The sequence below is a fragment of the Pagrus major genome, chromosome 19, assembly GCF_040436345.1.
Source record: "Pagrus major chromosome 19, Pma_NU_1.0".
NCBI lineage: Eukaryota > Metazoa > Chordata > Actinopteri > Spariformes > Sparidae > Pagrus > Pagrus major.
This window is the reverse complement of record NC_133233.1, coordinates 13,184,441-13,205,592: the sequence shown is the minus strand read 5'-3', so window position 1 is coordinate 13,205,592 and position 21,152 is coordinate 13,184,441. Positions and strand designations below refer to the sequence as shown.

The 21,152-nt window shown below is 40.6% G+C and overlaps 1 protein-coding gene across 1 annotated transcript; it reads right to left on the bottom strand.

The window, feature by feature from the left end:
- Positions 1-6,815: 6,815 nt before the first annotated feature.
- Positions 6,816-20,602, bottom strand: mtmr6 (myotubularin related protein 6). The gene is made up of 15 exons (XM_073488740.1): positions 20,392-20,602; positions 16,745-16,876; positions 14,694-14,856; positions 14,352-14,509; positions 13,264-13,392; positions 11,636-11,770; positions 11,389-11,521; positions 11,185-11,294; positions 10,983-11,108; positions 10,827-10,876; positions 9,872-9,965; positions 9,653-9,759; positions 9,104-9,238; positions 8,824-8,950; positions 6,816-7,451 (listed from the first exon to the last, which is right to left on the bottom strand). Exons 1-15 carry the CDS (start codon positions 20,413-20,415, stop codon positions 7,095-7,097), a joined length of 1,980 nt encoding a protein of 659 aa, XP_073344841.1. The 5' UTR covers positions 20,416-20,602; the 3' UTR covers positions 6,816-7,094.
- Positions 20,603-21,152: the final 550 nt, after the last annotated feature.

Here is a 21,152-nt window from a genome sequence, read left to right as displayed (position 1 = left end):
TTCAGGTACATCAGACACTCGAGCAGAATGCCCTACAGCTATGCTAGCAGGTTAGCTGGCTGTCGGATGGACTTGAAGCTGACTCTGAGCAGCAGATGGCTGGCTGTGAGTGGAGACTGATGAGCGGGCTCAGTTATCACATGATGAGACAAAGGATTTTGCTGAGTTGTTAGGATGGAAATGCACATCGTTATGCTGCTTAAATCATTACTACTGGTATGCAATATTCTTATATTCTGTAATCCAGACCATTAGTCGTATTTTTGGCAGCCTGTAGCAGCCTTCACAAGCTATTTTTCAGTGCTGAACCAGGTTGGATTTGGCAGGAAAGCAACAGGGTTTAGTGGATAATACCTTATGCCTATACAAAAAGTAATAAAGAGCATGCTTTGACACTAATTTCACATTTTGAGGTAACACATTCTGAGGTAAATATAAGGCTTAACTATCACAAAAATGAAGCCATAACAAGAACTGTGATCCTCAAGCTTTTTATGGATATATTCTGGGTGGCTTTGCTTAGTTTGATGTTTGCAAAATGCAACATGTGCTTTCCTCAGAACCTAATGATTAATTTATCCCTCCATTTGCTGCGAATAATAAGATAGACACATGCACACTTGCGACAGAAGAAGCACACACCCTATTATCTTTACACACACACACATACACACACACACACACCCCCATCTGTCTAAATAGGGTTCCCATTTCAGCCCCCTGAGTGAAGCTCGGCACTAAGTGGGACAGTTAGAGGACGTTCTCTCTCTGCTTCTCTTTCTAACTTGCTGTGTTTTCTTATAATATGGCTAGTGTTTGTATTCCTTTGCACTATGCCTGCATGTGGCTGGTGAATGTGCTTTTAATCTTTCAGTGCTCTGGACAAATATATTCAAATATTGAAGCTATTTTAAAAGCACATGGATGTGTACATTATGTGTGTATTGGAGCGGGAATGCATGAAAGGGTGGTTGAATATGCAATCAGATAGCATGGTAAGCATGTACAAAAATAGCACATCAGAGATCTTCCTGACGTAGTGATGGAAGGGCCATTGGAGCTTAGTTGCCATAAAATTGAAACAACCCATTGTAACATGCCTATTTGTGTTTATACAAATCATTTCTAGGGAAAGGAAGTGCATTTACCTATTGCATATCTACCTATCCAGCATGCTAACTTCGGTAGATTGACTATCTCTGCAACACAATGGATAATGGCCGTAACCAAAAACAAGATTGTTACTGCTTAAAGTGACTACGAGGAAGTTACTACGATGAAGCATTAAGGAATTTGCTAACTGATCAATGAACGTACAACTGTATTTATACATTTTTTGAAGTGAAACGTTTGATGGCACAGATACTGGCTAAACTGGCTAACTGTCACTATGCATTATTAGTCCTGTTTTCGCCTAGAAAATGCTCCGTGCGCATATAAAAACAAGGAAAATTGGCTTCTTTTTTGTGTTCTACCCATCTGTAAAGGAACGCATTTCCTTGTGTTGAACACTGGGGGCGTACGTCAGTAATTACAGACACGAAACAAGGCATACATTTCAATGTCTTAATATCACTATCATCCCACTTTAATTATCTGACCATCCTTTGTACACATTGACACCAACCTTGTCACGCATGGAAAATACAGAATTGGACTCAGAGAGGAATTTATTGAAGCAAGAGCTTACTGGCAGGTCCAGGCAACAGGCAGGCAGGTACAGGTCTAGATTAACATGCAGATAACAGGCACTCAAGACAAAAGTACTAAACCGGGACGAACTGACAGAGGAACAATTGATGAATAAGTGACTGATACAGGGTTTGGAGATGGGCGTGGAAGCTCCAGTGAGGAGAATGAAGTGTTTGCATATCAGATGGGAGTGGCAGGATCAGGAATGGAAGCAGAGAAGTCCGAGGGCACCTGGCGGACAGGTGAGGATAGTTCTGAAGGGGTTGGGTAGGGGGATGTGGTTAAAGGGTGCGACAGAGATGCAGAAATTACTAACCTCAACAATACTCATATAGTCATTTAAACTAACTGGGATTTAGCCACAAGTATGATCTGCATCAACCTTAAGACAGCAGTATTGTAGCAATAGCCTCTCTGATCTTAATTTAATTAAGATCGGGTGAGTGTGTCAAGGATGATCGAGAACAATAAAATCCATGATAAGTATCCATAATTTAGTTGTAGTGTAATTTGCCAGTACTGTAATGTGTATTGACATTTAAATACCATGCAAAAGTACACACTGAAGGTATGTAAAAGACTTAAAATGCAAACAAGGCAGGACAGGTGCGGCTGCTTGTCCATGGTTGGTGAGTTGTGCTTCACAAACAAACCCACCCTGTTCTGACAATTGAACAGGAACAGATTATGCACACGCTCACACACAACAAACATTCATCATCACTATAGGGATCCTGTTGGTCAGGTTGGTTCAGGACAGAGGGTCTTCCAGCACCAGATTAAACTAAGCGACAGTGTGTGTATGTGTGTGTGTGTGTGTGTGTGTGTCAGTGCACATGTTCATGTTTGTGTATGTGTGTGTAAAGTATTAAAACCCCCAGGATTACCCCCTGTGCTCTTTTGTTACTTTAGTAATCATCAGGGAGTATTACTAACTTTAATTAAGCTGTCTAAGCACAGACTCCCCCAACACTTTAACATCCCAAAGGCTGTAAACAACGTCTTTATGAGTATCTTTAACGTTTTTCCTATAGGCCACCCCATCTAAACTTTTATTACATGATAAATTCATGTAATATTAGTACTGATAATCAAAATAACTGGCTATAACTGATATGTTTATTCATTCAATGAAATATTTTTGGTGCTAAATGTCTCTGGCTGCACAGGTTGCTGACCTTTTTTTGCAGCAGACAATTCGACTTATCATAGCATGAAAAGCCCATGTGTGGTTGATGATATTAATGATGGCTCTGTTCCATTTAGGTATACCTGTTCCAGGGTCCTGGGGCCCTTATGAGGCGACAGAAACTAAATCTGAAACCCTGTCTGTTTAGGATGACAGGCAGGGAGTCATGAGTAAGGAGGATATAGACCCTGGTCTAAAATGGCAGCACCATCGTCACTAGGTCCTCATGGCAATGGCAATGAAGATGGGGAACGACACGAACACAGAAATGCAACTCAAACCGTAACAGACTGAGAAGCTAACACTGTTGTCTGCCTGTGGAAGAATCAATCAATCAATCAATCTTTATTTGTATATCGCCAACTCACAACAAAAGTCATCTCATTACACTTTCCAAATTCAGCAGGTCTATACCATTCTCCTTGATTAATTTATTTACAGAGACTCAACATTTACCCCATGAGCAAGCACTCGTTGACAGTGCCGAGACAGAAGGCAGAAACCTTGGAGCAGAACCAGACTCAATCCGGTCAACGTCAAGCTAACACTGACATTTGTCTATGAGCTCTATTAGCCAAATCAATTTTATTTATTTATTTATTTAAAGCCCAAATTACAATCACATTGCCTCAGTGGGCTTTACAATGTGTACAGCGAGCGACATCCTCTGTCCTTAGACCATTACCTCGATAGCTATATAGAAATAGCTATAAAAGATGGCAAAGTAACGCTACGTTTCTGCAAAACCCCAGATAAGTTTAAACTTATGTTTATTTATGTTTCAACTTTAAATTTTTCTGTTGTCACACACTTTAATTAGGGTTCGGAAAACATAATGTTTTGGCTTAAAATACCTGTTTTGGTCGCCACAAAGAGGGCTGGAGATCTCCTGAGGTCACGTTAAAAACAGCTGCTTTTGTCAACACAACACAAACACAAACATGGGTGCAGATGGCCTGATTTCCTGTCAGAAATATGCCTGGTTATCCATTTTCTGTTGCCACGTACGGCTAGAAATTGTCCTGAGGTCTCCTTAATGATGTTGAAACGCAAGCTCGAAAACGTATTGTGAATGTGATATTCCACGTTTTGTGAACATGTGAAAATGATACGTAGCCTATGACATGTACAAATTTGAACGTATCTGTAGTCTGCAGAAATGTTAACAGCAAACATTTAATCCTGGAGACTGGGCTGCGTCTCGCTCCTACATTCTAAACAAAGATACCGTAGGCCCTGCAGGTATGACAGGACCAGCGCAGGTTAAATAACTGTTTACAGAATTGTTTCTTAAGAACTGCTTCTTAATAGGAAGATAGGAGAAGTGGTTAGGAAATTTCCCTGTAAGGCCCCAGGTTTGTGTACTGGCTGATGGCTCAATACTGGCTCACTAGGACACGAAAATGGAACAGAGCAGTCATTAATGTTTTCAATTTCTGCCAGGATTAAGGTCTATAATTACTCCATGTGCATGCCACAAACTAAATATAGAGCAATTTACCATGGCTATATTTCAAACTGTTAAAAAAACAACCATATATGTGTCAGGTGATAGAGAGAGGCAGTGATGAATTACACGAGTGAGTAAATGGAGAAGTGCAGTAAGAATGCTGTTGACATATTGTGGTCTACATAATGCCTGGTCCAAAACATTGCACCCATACCACAATTATCTGTCTTATCAGTGTGACACAAAAACAATTATGTTGCTGTCATTGGGAGAGAGAAAGTTGGACACAAACCTATTTTACCCCACAGACACGGGCACATACAACCTGCATGTGCACCATCTACATATCCCCTTCATGTACACAGTTTGCATATTCATGTGGATGTCCTGTGCGTGTGTACAGACAATTTGCATGAGTACTGGACATGTTTATGTTGAGTGCGAGTACAGCATTCCCCCCTTGTCCTCAGCAGTGTTCTCCTGGCATGGCGTGCAGTACTCATCTGAATGATTCAGAGCCCTAGGAGAACCTGCAGCAGCTTGTCTCTGGGAGAGACCTCTCAATGTTTAATGTGAGGTAACGTGCACAAGTAGGCTGCAGGAAGAGAGGAGTGTGTTAGAGGTGCATTAATCTGATTCACCGCTTAGTCAACATTCAAAATAGAGAGGATGTGCCTCTTACAGTAAAAGCTATAAATGTTGTGCTTTGATTGGTAATCTGACGTTGCAACTTCAATCCACTGATCAATACTAGAAAATGGCAGCTATTAAAGGAACTCATTCAACACTGTAGCTTGTTTCTGGTTGGAATAAGGCATAATAAACCCTTTATAGCACACTGAATTCATCAAACTAATGCATATAAATGACTAATCACTGCAAAAGGGCTGGTAAAATTAGAACTTGGAGAAGCCTTTAGATAGAATAAGAAAGTTAATGATGAATGAAAACTGTGTGGCTATTCTATGCACCATTTATTTCTTTTAATGTAATGAGTGTGGAGCTTTGGAGAAAGCTGACACAGCTGATACACGTCACACAGCACTGCCAGTCTATCTTTATTCCGAGCTGTTGTTCCCGCCCATAGACTCTGATTTGTCTGATGCCAATGGTCACTTGTTTGACTGCTGAGCGAATGTGTGTGTAAGCACAAAACTCCATTTATTCTACAGAATGCGAGGATGGTGAGGAGAGTGGTGTTAGAGAGGAACTAGTCTAAGGAACTGCTAATGCTGCTAGCACCAATTCCATAAAGTATTTAGAGGCACACGGGCTGGAGAAAAGTGCCTGCTGCTGTGAAGTTGTACTTTGATTGTCATGCAAAGCAGCGAGCAAAGAAAATGAATGTAAATTGTCATCAATCTGCAGAGACGCATGCATCACTCATTCACTCTGTATATCCTGACATCCTGCAGGTTTTGCGTGTTGTTCTTCTGCAGGCATCTGATGAAGGAAGATGTTAGCTTGTACAGAAACTCCAATCCAATGAAGATCAAATCCTTTCTGAGCAAGGTTACAACCTCAGTCTGGAATTATTAACACAGATAAAAGCTGAGCCAAAACATACCGTCTGGCTCAAAAATAAATGTTAACGTCTGGCCTAAATTAAACATGCCACATCCCCATGGCAGTAACCCTAACCCAGTTAAATTATGGGTGTATAAAAATGTCTTGCTCCAAGACGCGGTGACAACAAAAAGAACACAAAGAAAGAAAGACATCCCAATACTCCTTTCTACAAAGAGTCTTTAAAGATATACATATTTCAGATACTCAACACCCAGTGTTAGCTGCTACAGTAAGTTCTGTTTGTTTTAATACAGTCTGATATACTGATAGTCTCTTCTTGGTAAATTCCCTCAGCAGTCATGTCTTACATTTGACAGTACTCTGAGAACCAGACCCATTGACTTCAGACATCTTTTTGCCCACGGTGTATCTGTGACGCTGACCCCTGATCAGGGTCAGCTGTCATATACAATAAATCATTGACATGGCACACAGACACGTCCAATAGGATTTGGGATCAATGCACGTTAGCGAGTCAGATTATCCAATCAATGTGAGATGAAAAATGAGGGCGACCGTTGACAGCTGAACCCATTCAGGGTCTGAACGTCACAGCCCATTTGTCCATAGTCGCAGTAATAGTTACATAAATAAGTTAAATGTCCAGTGATGACTTAAAAAACCAATCAAAACTGTGTTCGGTCAGATGCAGTTAGAAGCACAGCCAGTAATTTCCAGTGCTAGATTATCTTTAATGATAATCACATTGGAGTAAAATCAGCTCAGGTCACCAGAACATTCAGATTAGGCTGGATTCAAAGCTTTAGATGAGATGAAATATTTCTGGTGCCAGAAAATGTGATTTCCTGTTGGTTTTCATGCTCTGAAATATGACAATTTGTCAAGAATATCAAGGCCGTGGGTTTTAAAAATTGATTATATACAAAGTAAATAAAACGGAACAAACTAGGAGACTCAGTTTTTTTGGGATGAATTTATTTTCTTATCCTATTCATTAATTCTTTATAGTGCTTTTCGACATTCATAAAAAAACAAGCTTTTCGCCTATAGGTGCAGTATATGACATAATAACGAGGCTTTCCATTGAGATTTAGACTATACAGACATACGACTCCATCCACTCCACCATTGCGTAATCAGCATGTTATCACACACAGAATGACAGCTTCCTTGACACGCGCGCACTTTCGGTAAGCCCTCTCACTCAGTATCCCACAATCCCCCTGTTTGGTCTCAGCAGGTCATGCGTGCCACCCCAAACTCCAGACTGACAACAGCTGGCTCCTCTTTGGCCAGCTCGCTGTTGTATGTCCCTTCGAGCTCTCCGTAGCTCTGCTTCCTGCTCTCAGTGCCGCTGCTCCCCTCTACTGTTCGCTCTGTGTCGGTGCTCTCTGTGGCCTCCTCGCCCACCTCCTCCTGCTCGTCCTCCTCCTGCTGTCGCTGCACTTCTTTGGGGTTGATGGGCGCCCCAAGGATGAGGGAGTCGGGTCGTGGTGGGAGGGTGCTGGAGTTGGACCGCTGATCTCTGGTGGGAGGAGGCGCAGGGGGGTCTGAGGTTGTGACGGGGGTCACACCGAGTTGTTGGAGCCGCTGGACAGAGAGGGCGGAACGAGACAATGAGAATTACTTTTTCGCAAGGTGAGCTGCAGTGTATAAAATATAATGTGATGACGTGATATTTGATGTTAATGTTATTGTTTATATAATAAAAATGTTTAAGATTAATATGTATATTCTGAGATGGCACTGTATGTTAGATTTTATGTGTATCCACTAAAATGTTTTGGGAAATTAAAGTAATTGAAAGCATCCTTTTACAATTATTTTATCTCAAGACAACAATATTCATCATAACAAGATAATTACCTTGTTATCTCAAAATAATGGCGGCCCTTTTTCTCCACAATTTGTTTCCTCAATATCACGAGGAAAACAACTGCTAATCCACAAGATACTCAACTCCAGATAATGAGATTAAAAAAAATTACAAACATGGCTGCTCTTGGCTAATGTAGAAATGGGATTTTATTAACTAAAGTTAAAAAAAAGAGAGAAGTGTGTATATCCACACTAAACGTATAGAACAAGAAAATAAACTCAAGGCTTTTCACACTGGGACCCAGGGTTAACTCAGCCCAGTGCTATACAATTCACGCTACATTTTTATTAGCCCTGGGTTGTAATGATCCTCAGGTCCATTGCTTACTTTAGCCCCATTTTACTCTGGCACCATTAAGCCCTGCATTGAGCTGATTTTTCAGTGGAAAACCTACAAACTTGGGGCTAGTCCTGCTTCGGAGCAGTAAGCCCAAGGCTAAAGTCGATGTTAGCCCACTTTGGAATGTACCAGGATTATGCCAATGTGAAATCTTCCCTGGCCTGGGGCTAAAAGCTTCCTGAGCATGGGCTAAACGCATTCTAAGGCCCCGATCACACCCGGACTTGTCGCAAGAAACGTGTCGCCTGATATAAACCATTGCAAAACCATTGTCTTCCAATGGTACGGTGTGCCTGGCTTGCGCCCCTCTCATTTTTCACATTTTTCTAGCTGTCTTTAGAAGTTAAAATATTCACAACTTTCAAGTGCAAGTTGCAGAGTCGCACCACTTTTTCCATTAATAACATTTGATTGCGAGTTTTGATGTGAATGGGGTCTAAAATGCTTTTAGCCCTGGGCTATGTGCAGTGTGAGAAGCCTTTCAGTCGCCAGTTTAATAGGCACACCGAGCTAAAATCTACCATCATGAAGGCTAAAATGTACAGTTTTTGTGAAACTGTTATAGTGAGATGTTGATCATTTTAGAGGGTGTACTTTGCAGTGCTGTTGAATGATACTGCATTTTATTGACAGGTCTCTCTATTATTTTGTGCACCCATTTATATCAATATGGGTACACTAAATCCAGTGTCCTGACAACAAGGGGGCTCTATAGAGAGAATTAGTGCGTGTGTGTCCACTCACGCTCTCCAGTGCCTGCAGTGTGCTCTCTTCCTTGCGGCTGTTCTCTCTCAGAGTCAGGATGGTTTTGAGGATCGACTGACGTGGGTGCATGGACCGATCAAACTGGTGGTACATATTCCTCCAGAACCTGGGAAACACAAGTGCAAACAAACGCATGGATAAGATTCCAGTGAGGGAAACATCAGAGATGCTTTGCTTCACTGATATTAAGATTCCTTACAGATTCAAGTAAAGCACTATAAATATGTAACAGCAGGGAGGTGAGGAATGCTGTACTGACTTGAAATTGTAGGGCAGAGTGGAAGGCGCCAGCACAGGGTGCGCTTCAGAGTACGCAGGGCTGTAGAACGGATTCAAGTAGTTCTGTCTTTCGCTCATTAGAAATGCCCACAGAGAGTGAGTCCGCTCTCTCAGCCTGGAACACAAAACAGCAGTCATGACGCACACACTTCAACACAGTCCAATAGGGTCATTGTTTAGGTCGTCAAAACCATAATTAATTTTGCTTTCACACACAAACGCTCACAGCACGGTCATAAATGTCTCACGGGTCACAATTCCTTCTTTCTATGTTTTATTGACTTTGTTCATTCTTCCAGTGTTGATATAGATAAGAGAACTACAGTCAGTAGAGTTATTGAAAGCATTGTTTGCAGCCTTTTCTTCACTGGTTCACATGCTGACTAGTTTTTTGTTATCAAAAGTGCCCTATGTGGGTGTGAAGTGATTGCTTTGCAGTAGGTCATGTGACCGAAGAGTACGAGTGAGATATGGTGTATTTGTCAGACCTGGGTCATTTACAATTTACGCGTGTGTGTATTGGACTCACTGCAACTCCTCTCTCTGTCTCTGATTGTTGCCGAGGAAGTTTCCATACTGACAGGAATGGACGTGTTCATGGATCTGCAGCAGGAACCACTCGCTGAACTCAAATGCCTGCGGAGACGGTTATCGTTGAATAAATACAATTAAGCATTTCCTGCCAAAGAAGACGCACCAGTCTGTGTAAATACGACACACGTGTCACTTAGCTCACACACTCTCACACCTGTGGGAACTGCTCGGTCAACTGCCAGACACACTCCAGGAACTGAGTGAAGATAGGCGACACCTCCTTTGAATCCCCGTCCAACTGGTCACACCTATGAGTACATACCAACGTCATTATTTAACTAACTATAAAAAATCTTACAAAGTTGTTTAAACAGTACATAGTCATAAAGCTACTCTATTGGTAGCCCATGAGCCACATCCGGCCCAGCATACGTCATCACACACTCATATCATATAACTCATCTGACTGCATCCAGAAGACATTAAAACTTTTTTTTTTACATTCCGATATATAATTTTTAATTTTTTTTTTTAAACACTGATGATCGAAGTAGTTAAAATGTGAGCCACCTCGCTTTGAAAGTTGCACATGTGCAGTACCAATTGTGCAGGATGTACAGAAAAGGCTTGTGTCACAAATCAACATTTCTCATATGTAGCAGTTCCGACCACACTTAGTACCTTCTCAAACATCTACATCTACATCTACAAATACAAATCAGAAAGACAAAAACAATGGTAGCCTGTGATCGTCTGTAACAGCCATTATCAATGTCACAGCACAGGCAGACATTGTCAAGTGCATGTCAACATATTTGCCTTGACTGGCAAGTACTTGTTTATTTTTCCAGACACCAAAGTAATAGGTGTGTTGTGGTAACTGAAGACTATAATATTTGGAGGCACCGCATTGACAAACACCAAACTTTCCGGATACACTTTCCTGAGGGATCACTGCAGATGGACTCTAAAGTGCAGAATTTGATTGCATCTTACATTTGTTTTCATTTGTCATTTCCAAAGGCTTAAAAGCTCAAACATGCTGCTGGAAATGTCTGGGCCATCTACCGTACAGTTCCTGGTCATAACTGAATAGCCCATATTATCATAAAATGTAAACCTCACACTGAATAAATCTCAAGGCTTAATTGATGAAGTTGCATCCTTACCTGTCGGCAAACTTGTGGCCAAAGGAGATCCAGTCTTTCTCTATCAGTACCTAGAGGACAAATGTGAGGAAAGAGCAAGTTTATCCTACTTATCAGATCTTTAGCTCTTCTTTTAACTTGTGCCAAACTGTGTGTGTGTGTGTTTAAGGTTGGTACCATGAAGCCCTTGATGGTGCGATAGTAGGGATCCATAAGCAGAGACCCCAGTGAGCAGACTTGGGCTGTTCTGTCCCATCCGTCTGAACAATGAACCAACACGCTGGCTCCTTCCACTGTTACTGCCTGGGGAATAAATGTGCAATTAAATGCATTTTCAGAGAAACATAAATCAAGGAGCAGGAAAGGGCAAAAATGTTACCTTGGTGAGAAAGATGGCTGCGTCTACAACAGCTTTGATATGCCGCAGCCAGCCACTGCTCTCCAGGCCGACCAGGTAGTCACTCATGGAAAGGGAGCGAGTCCCAATCACTGACAGACACATACACATACAGAAATTAATTTCAGATTAACAATTTCATGATGTTTGTTTGTGTCCTGGTGGGTGCAGCAATATTTGTTTAACCTTCTAGCAGTTTCTGCAGGCTGGTTCTCATTACGTGGATGTTTTCAATGCCGACAAACTGGAAGCGGATGTTGGAGTAGTTGTCCTCGTTCTCGTAACCTTTACCTGCTGCTCGGTTAGCTAGCGCATTCAACTGCAGGACAGAAAAAAACAGATAAAAACAAAATCCTTGGCAAGTCTCCTGCTAATGCTGTTTTCAAACTGCGATTGTGTAATGTTGAACCTGTAGCATATTTTAGGCTGTTACCTTCGGCCTGGTATCCATGACGTAAACGAATCGGCTGTTGTGATTGGCCTTGCTGATGGCCTGCAGCATGCTCTCATCCTCCAAGCATCGCGCGCTGAACCCAGAGAGAGGCTGACTGCATCGACACACTGCTGCCTGTCAGTGAACACAGTACACTGATTAGAACAGTTACAAAAATACAAAATGCTAAATTATCAACTTAAACTGCAACATTTGACACCTTTCTTTTCCCCCTTTATAAACACCTATAATTCAAATACAGCTCCCATGAATCTGCCAAAGCTGAAAACATTGTTTATTGTTTAATCTTCCAAAAAATGCTATTGAAGCGTTAAAATTTCAACAGCAATTTATTAGCCATTTTACTTTTAAGCTTGGATTATGGAAAGAAAACACAAGTATCTTGTTTCAGCTTTCCAGTCCTTAATAGATAATTGATAATGACTAAGCTATTTTGTGGTACAGTATATAGACTGTGCCCAGAGGAAATCACTGTGCCAAAAACACATTGATTGAACTCAGAGTGTCGACAGTCCATTTTGCCAAGTCACTGTTAAGAGTCTGGTTTGTCCAAGTTGACACATGAAAGGAAGACCAGGGTAATGTGGGACAGGAAGTGGGCAGGGCTTCTGCTCTCTAATCTAGCTATTTTACTGAAAGAGATCACAAATCAAAATATGCATGTGTAGGTTTGTGTGTGTCAAATGTCTGTTTTTTTTGTTTTTTCCCCAGTTTTTCTTCAGTGTAGTCCAATGATAGCGATGCCTGTTCATCAGTCCCATGTAACAAAATCTTATAACAACACTTCTTTGACAACTACTGTCCAAATTTCCCTGTAATTTCATTGGACGCAGCAGTTATTCCTAATAATTTTGGTGCTTCTCTGACCTTTTATCTATCACCAATGAAAGGTCAAAATTTCCATCTGCACACAAGAAATATGAACATTTATGAGCACATTTCCTGAAACATGTCAACCACATACATGTACACCATAGTACATTAAAACGATGGCCTTTCCTCTAGCACCACCTTGTGGTAATACGACTTTTAAAAAAGTTTTTTCCTTTAAACAATTTTGTGTTGTGGGTGTAATGTCAAGTACATTAAAGCTCCCACTAAGGACTTCTTATTGGGCTTTTGAATTCTGTTTTATTTGTCTTTACTGAACTATTTGTTCCGTCTATTGTAATTGTAAGCCTCTTGTTTTTCTGACAGTTGTGCATTGCAAAAAAATGACACAAACTCATGTATCTTCACTGAAGGAAACTTGCAAAGCGTTGCTTAATTTCACAAAAAAAAGTGTATTAAAACTGCCATGTATTAAAACTCATACACATGAATGCCACTGCTTCCCATAAAAGCAGCACTTCTGTTACTGAGGGTAAATATCCTATGTTATACTAACATTAAAGTCATGCAGGCAGGCTTTGAAAATTTTAGCTTAGCAAAGGAAGACCTAAATCAAAACAATTCTACAACAATTATGCTCTCATTTCATAATTTCAAACAGTTTTCAAACTATAAATGTATAAAAAGAAACTTGTGGGAAATACTTTGCACAGCATGGTAAAATGGTACGTACTCATACAGTACTGTGTACAAGTTACCACAGTTTATTACAGTACCTTCTTTTCTTGGTAGAAGTATGTGAGTACAGGAAAGCGTCCTTTGCTTCTGAACTTGGAGCTCCCCACAATAATGGGCTTACTGGCCGTGATGGGAACATACAGGTCTCGTGGATATGTCTCACAGACCTAGAAAACCAAACACAAACATACACACAAAGATATTTTTAGTCAGATGTCTCCTGGTTTGTGAGCAGCAGTGTTTAGTATTACCTACGATCACTTCTTAAAAGTAGGTGTCACCTTTCTTTAGAGTTAAATGTACCACTATGGATTTTAGAGTTGGAGCTAATATTCAACAATTGTGGTAAGAGTAAAGCTCCAGCGCCCTCCTCTGGACTTTGAGCAAAGCTTTTAATAATGTGTGGTAACGTCCCACTGGTTCCTCCACAACCCTGTATTAACTGATTTCCTAAGATACCACCACACCCTCAGTCAAAGCCAGTTTATTACAATATAGGGATCCCTTGCGTCATATGCGATCAGGTCCAGCCTGGACAATGATTACACAAAAGACGATAAAGATATAGTTGATGTAAAAAAAAGACAACCAAACTATATGCATGGCTTTATTGCTCATGGAACATCAAAAAACTGCCTACTCCTTTTTTTCTTTGTAGCAGGTGGAGTTTATGGCACACAGAGACAGTGCCAAGGTTCAACAACAGTCAGCAAGTCCTGCTTTAACTGGGCAGTGCTCGCTGACCAACACTTTTGAGCATCTTCTGTTTTTACAATTTTACTCTTTTACTTAAGTTTTATATCATGGCTTCCTGTACATGGACACTATATCCCATGGTGTTTATAGGGGCTGAAATCATAAATTATAATATTATAACATTTAAAAAATTATAGATTCTAAAAAAGTTTGTCCAGCTCCTCCAACCTTGCCTAAACTCAGTGCTATTGAGATCAGAGCTGCCACACAGTCAGACAAAACATCTGACTGTCAATGTGTTTGTTCTTTTCCTTCTCAGAAGTACCAGTAACAGACAAAAGATCCTCCTCTTGAGGAATTCCCTCCAGCAGGTTTTCTCAATTTGGCACTTCTAATGGAAAACACTTACAAAACACAGCTAAATGTCTACCTTGTAGTCTCTGTTGACGTCGGTGAGCTGCCACTGGTCGCAGGGGACGCCCATCCTCTCAAACTCAGCCCCCAGGTCGATGAGCTGCCATCCTTCCTCTCTCTGTTGGTCGTTCTGTTTGGGGTTGTAGGAGAACGCGTAGAGCTCCTCATAGGATACTGCAAAAAGGAGAGAGAGCTTTAACAAAACACAGACTAATATGAAAACACATCATGTGCTTGTATATCAATGACATATGTGTGTAAATGACAAAAGAATAAACAAAAAGAGGTAGGGGAAAAAGAAAGAAAGAAAACTGAGGTGGATACATGTGAACTGACACATCTTCACACTTAAACCCACCAGGCCGTAGAAGACGCAGCAGCGAGCTGTAAATGTCGTGGCAATCTCTTTCCCTCTGTACTACAAAATGAACCAGCCTGAAGTTGCGACACTGGATGACCAGAGGACAACCTGTGGTGGTCAGGGAGAGCTTCTCCACAGACGCTATGTGGTGGTGTAAAATCTGCAGAGGAGGAGAGAAATAAAGGAGCAAAACAGAGAGAGAGCGTTGATTATCGTCCGTGAGCTGCTTTAGATCAGATTTTGTTTCTATTTTTCTTGCAATTACAAGAAAAAAAGTAAGCAAACACAAACTAATTATTGAACCATTACAGGAGTAAACAGCTATAAAAATTATCATATGCAAAAAAAATCCCTGGATACATCTACTATGGCCAATGAAGCTCCTGTTAAAGTGCTTTAAATGAATGAAGAATTAAAAAGATTTGGTGTTTTTGAAAGATTTCATGAACAAGTATTCTGAACAGAGAAAAGTTGCAAAAAGGTTTGCATTTTGATCCACATTACCACATCATCATAAATATCCTCAATTAAGTACAGAGGGCAAGAAGGACAACTGCAGCAGCACATCACCATATTCAATAAGGGCAGTTTGAATTCCACAGGGATCTTAACCACGGGAAATCATAAAGATGCACATTCATCAGCATTGGTAATGACTAGGAAACTGACACACACACATAGTATATGCTGATCTCACCAGCTGTTGAGACAGACAGTAACTCAACTGCTGTTTAATATTTTATGAGGCACAAACAGCCTAACAAACTCCCTCTCAAACTCTCTCTCAACAGACTGATTCTAAAATGCCTCCATAAATGCAGACACATGCAGTGCACTGCACATCGCACATGCAAACAGGCATCTACACACTCAAGCAGGACCAAAATACGAACAAAAACAGACAGTGAACAATAGTACTACTGCATCTGCTCCACCACAATAAGTGCAAAAACAAAGAGTACAAGTAAATGTTCCCTTTTTCCCAGCAGATGCAGCAGGAAGGATGGTGGGGAGGAGGTCATGGCCTGGGATCTGCTGCACAAAGCATTTTAAACCACGCTTTTTTCACAATGCAGACCAGCCACTGTGGCAATCGAAATACTAGAGTACTATTTTTACATTTATATAATAAAAAAGCATAGTACTGCTGTTTATACACAGATAGCAAAATACACTATCTGTAAAAAAACAAAAGATCTGTCTAGAAGAATTAAATAGGACGGGGTAATATGTGGAATCAGGATGCCCTGCTGACTGTTGCTGCCGTACATCCATAACCCAGTTCTCACAGTGCTACAACAGTAATCCTCTTTCAGGTAGAGGCAGAAGACACACACACACACACACAGACACACACACGCACATTAAGACTAACCGGAGAGTTTGAGGCTATATAATGAGGCTTTTGAACCTCTACCCTACTTCCTCTTACCACACACAAGCTTGCACATTCTGTCCTCTAGCCCAACACACCACAATCAAAACACACATGCTCCATCAGGTTGCAGACTTCCTTGCGGCGTTTGAGGTGACTTTTCGTTTCGGCATTACATTAAAGCTCAAGCTTACTGTAGAACAATCCTTTACAGCCTGCATTTGCTGTTGAAACGTTCGTCTCAAAGTGTGGATCAAGAGCGCAACAAAAGATAAAACCAGCTGCAAATTCTAAGGACAAGATGCAAGTTTCTGACAGTGATGGCATGATTTTGGAAAGAACATTACACAGCATGTGTTCTTGTGTGGGAGTGCATAAACCACATATTGCAGGCTAATAAAAGTTAATTAATGGGCTAAAACAGGTCCACAATTTTCAAATGAGCATCCTAAATTACCCACACTAATTAGTGCAGTTGTAATCTCCGCACAGTGGAAATCCTCCCATGCTGCATCGACTCTTGCACCAGTGTGCTACACAACACTCAGCATGAAAAGAGTTAGCCAAACTGCTTTTTACATATGTTCAGCAAAGAGATACCGTTGGTGCATTTATTGTGGTTGCATCCATATGTAATGTACTTGGTGAAACTGTAATAAAAAAACCCACTCACCCAGATCTCCTGTCCGGCAGATGTTGAGTTATTAGAGCTGCTCTCCACAAAGATGAGATGTGTGGCTGTGAGGTACAGTGTGCCATTTGTGGATTTGTTGCTGAAGCGATCCAGCAGTCGCACCTGCTCCACCTGCAAACACACACACACACACACACACACACACACACACACACACACACACACACACACACACACACACACACACACACACACACACACCAGTGATAACAACATTAATCAGCTAGCAGCTGGAAGTGAAGGAAACTTCTTCAACTGGGTGCAAAGTAGAACCAGAACGATATCATCGGCCGATCTTGGCCTATCACAGATATAACGGTATCTGCGTATTCGTTGTCCGATATACATCAACAAGAAAACTTTTTTTTTTTTTTTTTTTTTACAGAAAATAATGCAGAAAAAGATGCTTGGGCTAATTTTATTGTTTCAGTGCACTGATATAATTTTGGATAATAAACTTTAAAATATCCTGCTTACATTACATATGTCAGTGTTTGACAACCACATTTGATAGATCATTGCCAAACATTAGTGTTTATGTATATATATAGTATCTGCCAATATATAATTGTCTGAATTTTTTTACTCCCTAATATTGGTATCGGCCAAAAAAATCCAGCATCAGTCAGGCTCTAGTGTAGAGCATAGGATGCCAAAAGAGGAAAGATAGGATTTTGCTAACAAGAAAGACACCTGTCACAAAATTACTCGAAGTGGCACTGGCTCCAGCTGGCACACCACCTAATCCTGACCACCTGGGCCTAATGTTCAGCTGCCAGTTCTGTTATAACGAGAGTCACAAATGAGTTCTGGATATAGGAAGACAGTCTAATTAGAGTATAGACTGAACAGATCCAGTTTAACCAATTACTAGCACCTCAAGTCAAATGTCTATTTTTATACTACATGTATTCTGCTAAGGTGCAGCCTTATTAGAACTGAATTGTTGTAATGGTGACAACTCTGTGCGCACATTCACACCCATACTGTAGATCAGTGGATGGCAACCTTTTTGATATGAAGTGCCATTTTAAAATGTTCTTCTTTATCAGTGTACCATATTAACCTTAAGGCTAACATTAAGAACACTGCCTTCCTCATGAGGACATCCAGATCGGAGTTAAATCATCAATCTTGTTAATCAGCAATAAACGTTTCCACAAAACTCTCTTGCAGACTTTTTGCTAGTGTGCCACCGGTTAAGCTACCACGTGTCTGAGGTTGCTGACCCCTGCTGTAGATGCTCACAGTAGAACATTTACTCAAGTCACACATTTTCACACAGGGAGAAGGTTGTGCTATCATAAAACAACAGGTTTCTAAACCTCTGGTGGTCAGAACATCCATTCATTACTCCATTTAATAAGGTTCAACAGAAAGCCTCCAGTCCAGGATGAATGTAGTTCATGCATATTGCATATCACACTTTGTATATTACCTCAGACATGACACGAATGAATAAATGACTTTATCCTTGTGCAAAATGTTTATATTTATTGAAGTGTATTTTTTTTTTTACACTTATCCATCTATTTAGGATATTTAAATATTTTTTAATTCCAATGTCTGAATATTCCTAAGCATTAAAAGTTCATTGCTCGTTGAAAGGGTGTATTATATTATCATTATATCAGATGCATAAAATTGTCTTAAAATAATAATAATATCGTATAAAGTTATTGTAATTATTTCTGCGACAATATGTGATCCATCAGAAGCAGTTATCCTCACAGTGGCAGGCCTAAATATTGATAAAAACACGTAACAAGATCTTTCCCAACACAACAGGTATTCTAAGAAACAGAAAATACTGCTCATGGATTTTGTATAAATTGTAACCCTGTGCAGCCTGGAGTGTCGCATTCCCCTCAAATCCCCTTTTTGGCACTAAAATCCATTAGAATAGAATAGAAGTGCTGATTACTACTACATTGTGTGGCCAAAAGGCTATCAGACTGTTGGATTTGGACAGTTTGCTGCTGTCGCTGCTAAACGTCAACTTCCATGATTCATCACACTAGCGGTTCAAGTGTTGACTCAGACATCCTCTCCTCGGTTTCCGTTTTCCTGTCGTTTTAGATATGATGAAATGAGTGTCTCCCAGCAACCAGTGGGACAAGGCTCTGTCATACAGACAGACTTCTTAGCACATACCAAAAGTCAGGAGTGTGTGAAAGTTAATAAACGAGCTGGTGATGTGAATGCATATATTTTTGTAAACCGAAGATGCAATCTAAGCAATGCTTTAAGTACTTTATAGACAGTATTGACCACAAAGCATGTGAGCTGCATACTGTTTCATTAGGGAATCTTTTTAAAAAGGAGCATCGACTTACTTCTGACGCACGCTGACCACAGAGTTACTACAACTCAAAATCGTATCATCCAACAAAACGCTCGCACAACAACGTTTACATGTCAGCACTCCTTTTTATAACGCCGAGTTCAAACACGTGCTTGCGTTTTTGAAATGCAATAAAGCCCTTCTCTGCTGTTTTATTTGAGCAAACAACCGAGAGGGCTTTAAACAGTGAGGGCCGCACCCAGTCTGCATGCAATCACACCCACTTGATTCCAGCATATCCTTAATCCATAGGTAAGGTTCAGTTATCATGGAGGCTTGCAAATTAGGTCACGTCTCAACATAAACACTCTCACAAATACGTGTACAAGAATAAAGTAGGTTTAGGCTTCATGAGCAAGTCAAGAGAAAGCCGCCTGTACCAACCACAGTGTTGTCAACATTTAGACAGTGACAGTTTTAGGGTGTGTTGCCTTTTGTACTCCAGCACACTGGCTTTGAAACAAACAATGACTGTGAAGGAAAAGTGCTGTCAGTGGATATAAGCTACAGGCCTGTTAAGACGTAATCCCTCAATTTAATGTTACGAAATGTAATTTGGCCATTTAACATTAAGTTGAAGTCATCACATTTAATTTGCAATCAATCACTGTCTGAAGTCTACAACCCACAGACATCTCCAGCAACTTGGTATCTCTTCTAGCAATGTTCTGCAAGGCCTGTGTTGCAGGAATCTTCAGTGGTTGCTTGTTTGGGTGTTTTTGCCTTCAGTTTGCTCTTTGGTAAATGATCTGGAGGTCAGGTGATTAACTTAGCCAGTCAAAAGCAGTCCACTGTTTTGGCTATATGTTTCGGATAACTGTCCATATGATAAAACTGTGAGATATGAAGAGGACTGCAGGTCCTACAGTGATCACTATGGGTGTGAAAATGTTCACACTAGTCAGTGCTGTAACTGAGAAGTCCATCAGTGTGCCATAATGCTTGGATGTTTCTCCTCGGGCTGGATGCACTGGCTGACTTGATAGTGTAACGTTAACTCAATCAATAAAAGGGCGTGCAGGTTGTAGCATTACAAGAAGGAAGCCCAGCTATCTGCTGCTCGGGAAAAACAAACAGCTCATTGATGCTCGTCACGTCTGACACTTCAAGCTGCTGGCGACACCTGCTAGCCACCATGCTATTACAGTGATACACAAACATTAAGTCTGAACATTGACGGCTGGCAAACGTTACCACAATAGAGCACTGCACAAATCCCAACAAGACAGGCCGAGCTGTATCCATCCATTTGTAATTAGCTTGAAATGTTAGCTAACGCTACCTTTGGCGTTCGGATATGCTCCATTTCTCCGAGTCGAAACAGCTGTCAGCGACTGCAAAGCTTCAAACGACGCCTTCCGGAGATAAGTGTATCATTGATGATATGGTGGTGTCAGTGCCCGAACCAAACCGGCCTTACTTTGTCGGAGGCATACGATATGTATTTATTGTCAATTATTTTACTCCTTCATCCGCATAAAGATCCCGGCTATAACGTCAACACCTGTGGTGTGGGCTTTTCGAAGTAAAAGCACGAGTTTATATAGTTCAGAATAATGAGTCCAGAATTTATTACTCTCTCTGTAAAATGTATATGTAACTCGTAATAAGTGTGTTTTGTGTTGATTAAGCACAACTTTGTTCAGTGAAACACACCATGTATGGATAATATATAGCAGAGTAATTCGAAGGCCTTCAAAATAGATTTTAACTAAGGACTCCTTTTACTGGATGGGGCCTTAACATTATAATAATGTAGGTGTTACCTTTATTTCAGTTAATATGCTATTGTGGTGTACATAGTATAAAACAAATTTAACATTTCTGCAATTAATTCAATTTCCGCAAAAGGATTGCCACACAGTGTACCTGGAGCCTCCAGGCCCCCAAAGGTCTAGGGCCTTGGGGCAACTGCCCACTTTGCCCACATGGTAATCCAGCCATGAAAGGTTAAAATTATATATTTTAATACAAATTAAAATGTCATTAATTTCTGAATGAAAAATTGGCTCATTGTAAAGACATTTTTAGATGAAATACAAG

Coding starts and splice junctions, on each gene's coding strand:
- mtmr6 (XM_073488740.1), bottom strand. CDS start 20,415: ATGGAGCATATCCGAACGCCAAAG. Junction 14,857..16,744: donor CTGCCGGACAGGAGATCTGG/GTGAGTGGGTTT, acceptor CCTCCTCTGCAG/ATTTTACACCACCACATAGC. Junction 11,295..11,388: donor CCTGCAGAAACTGCTAGAAG/GTTAAACAAATA, acceptor TGTGTCTGTCAG/TGATTGGGACTCGCTCCCTT.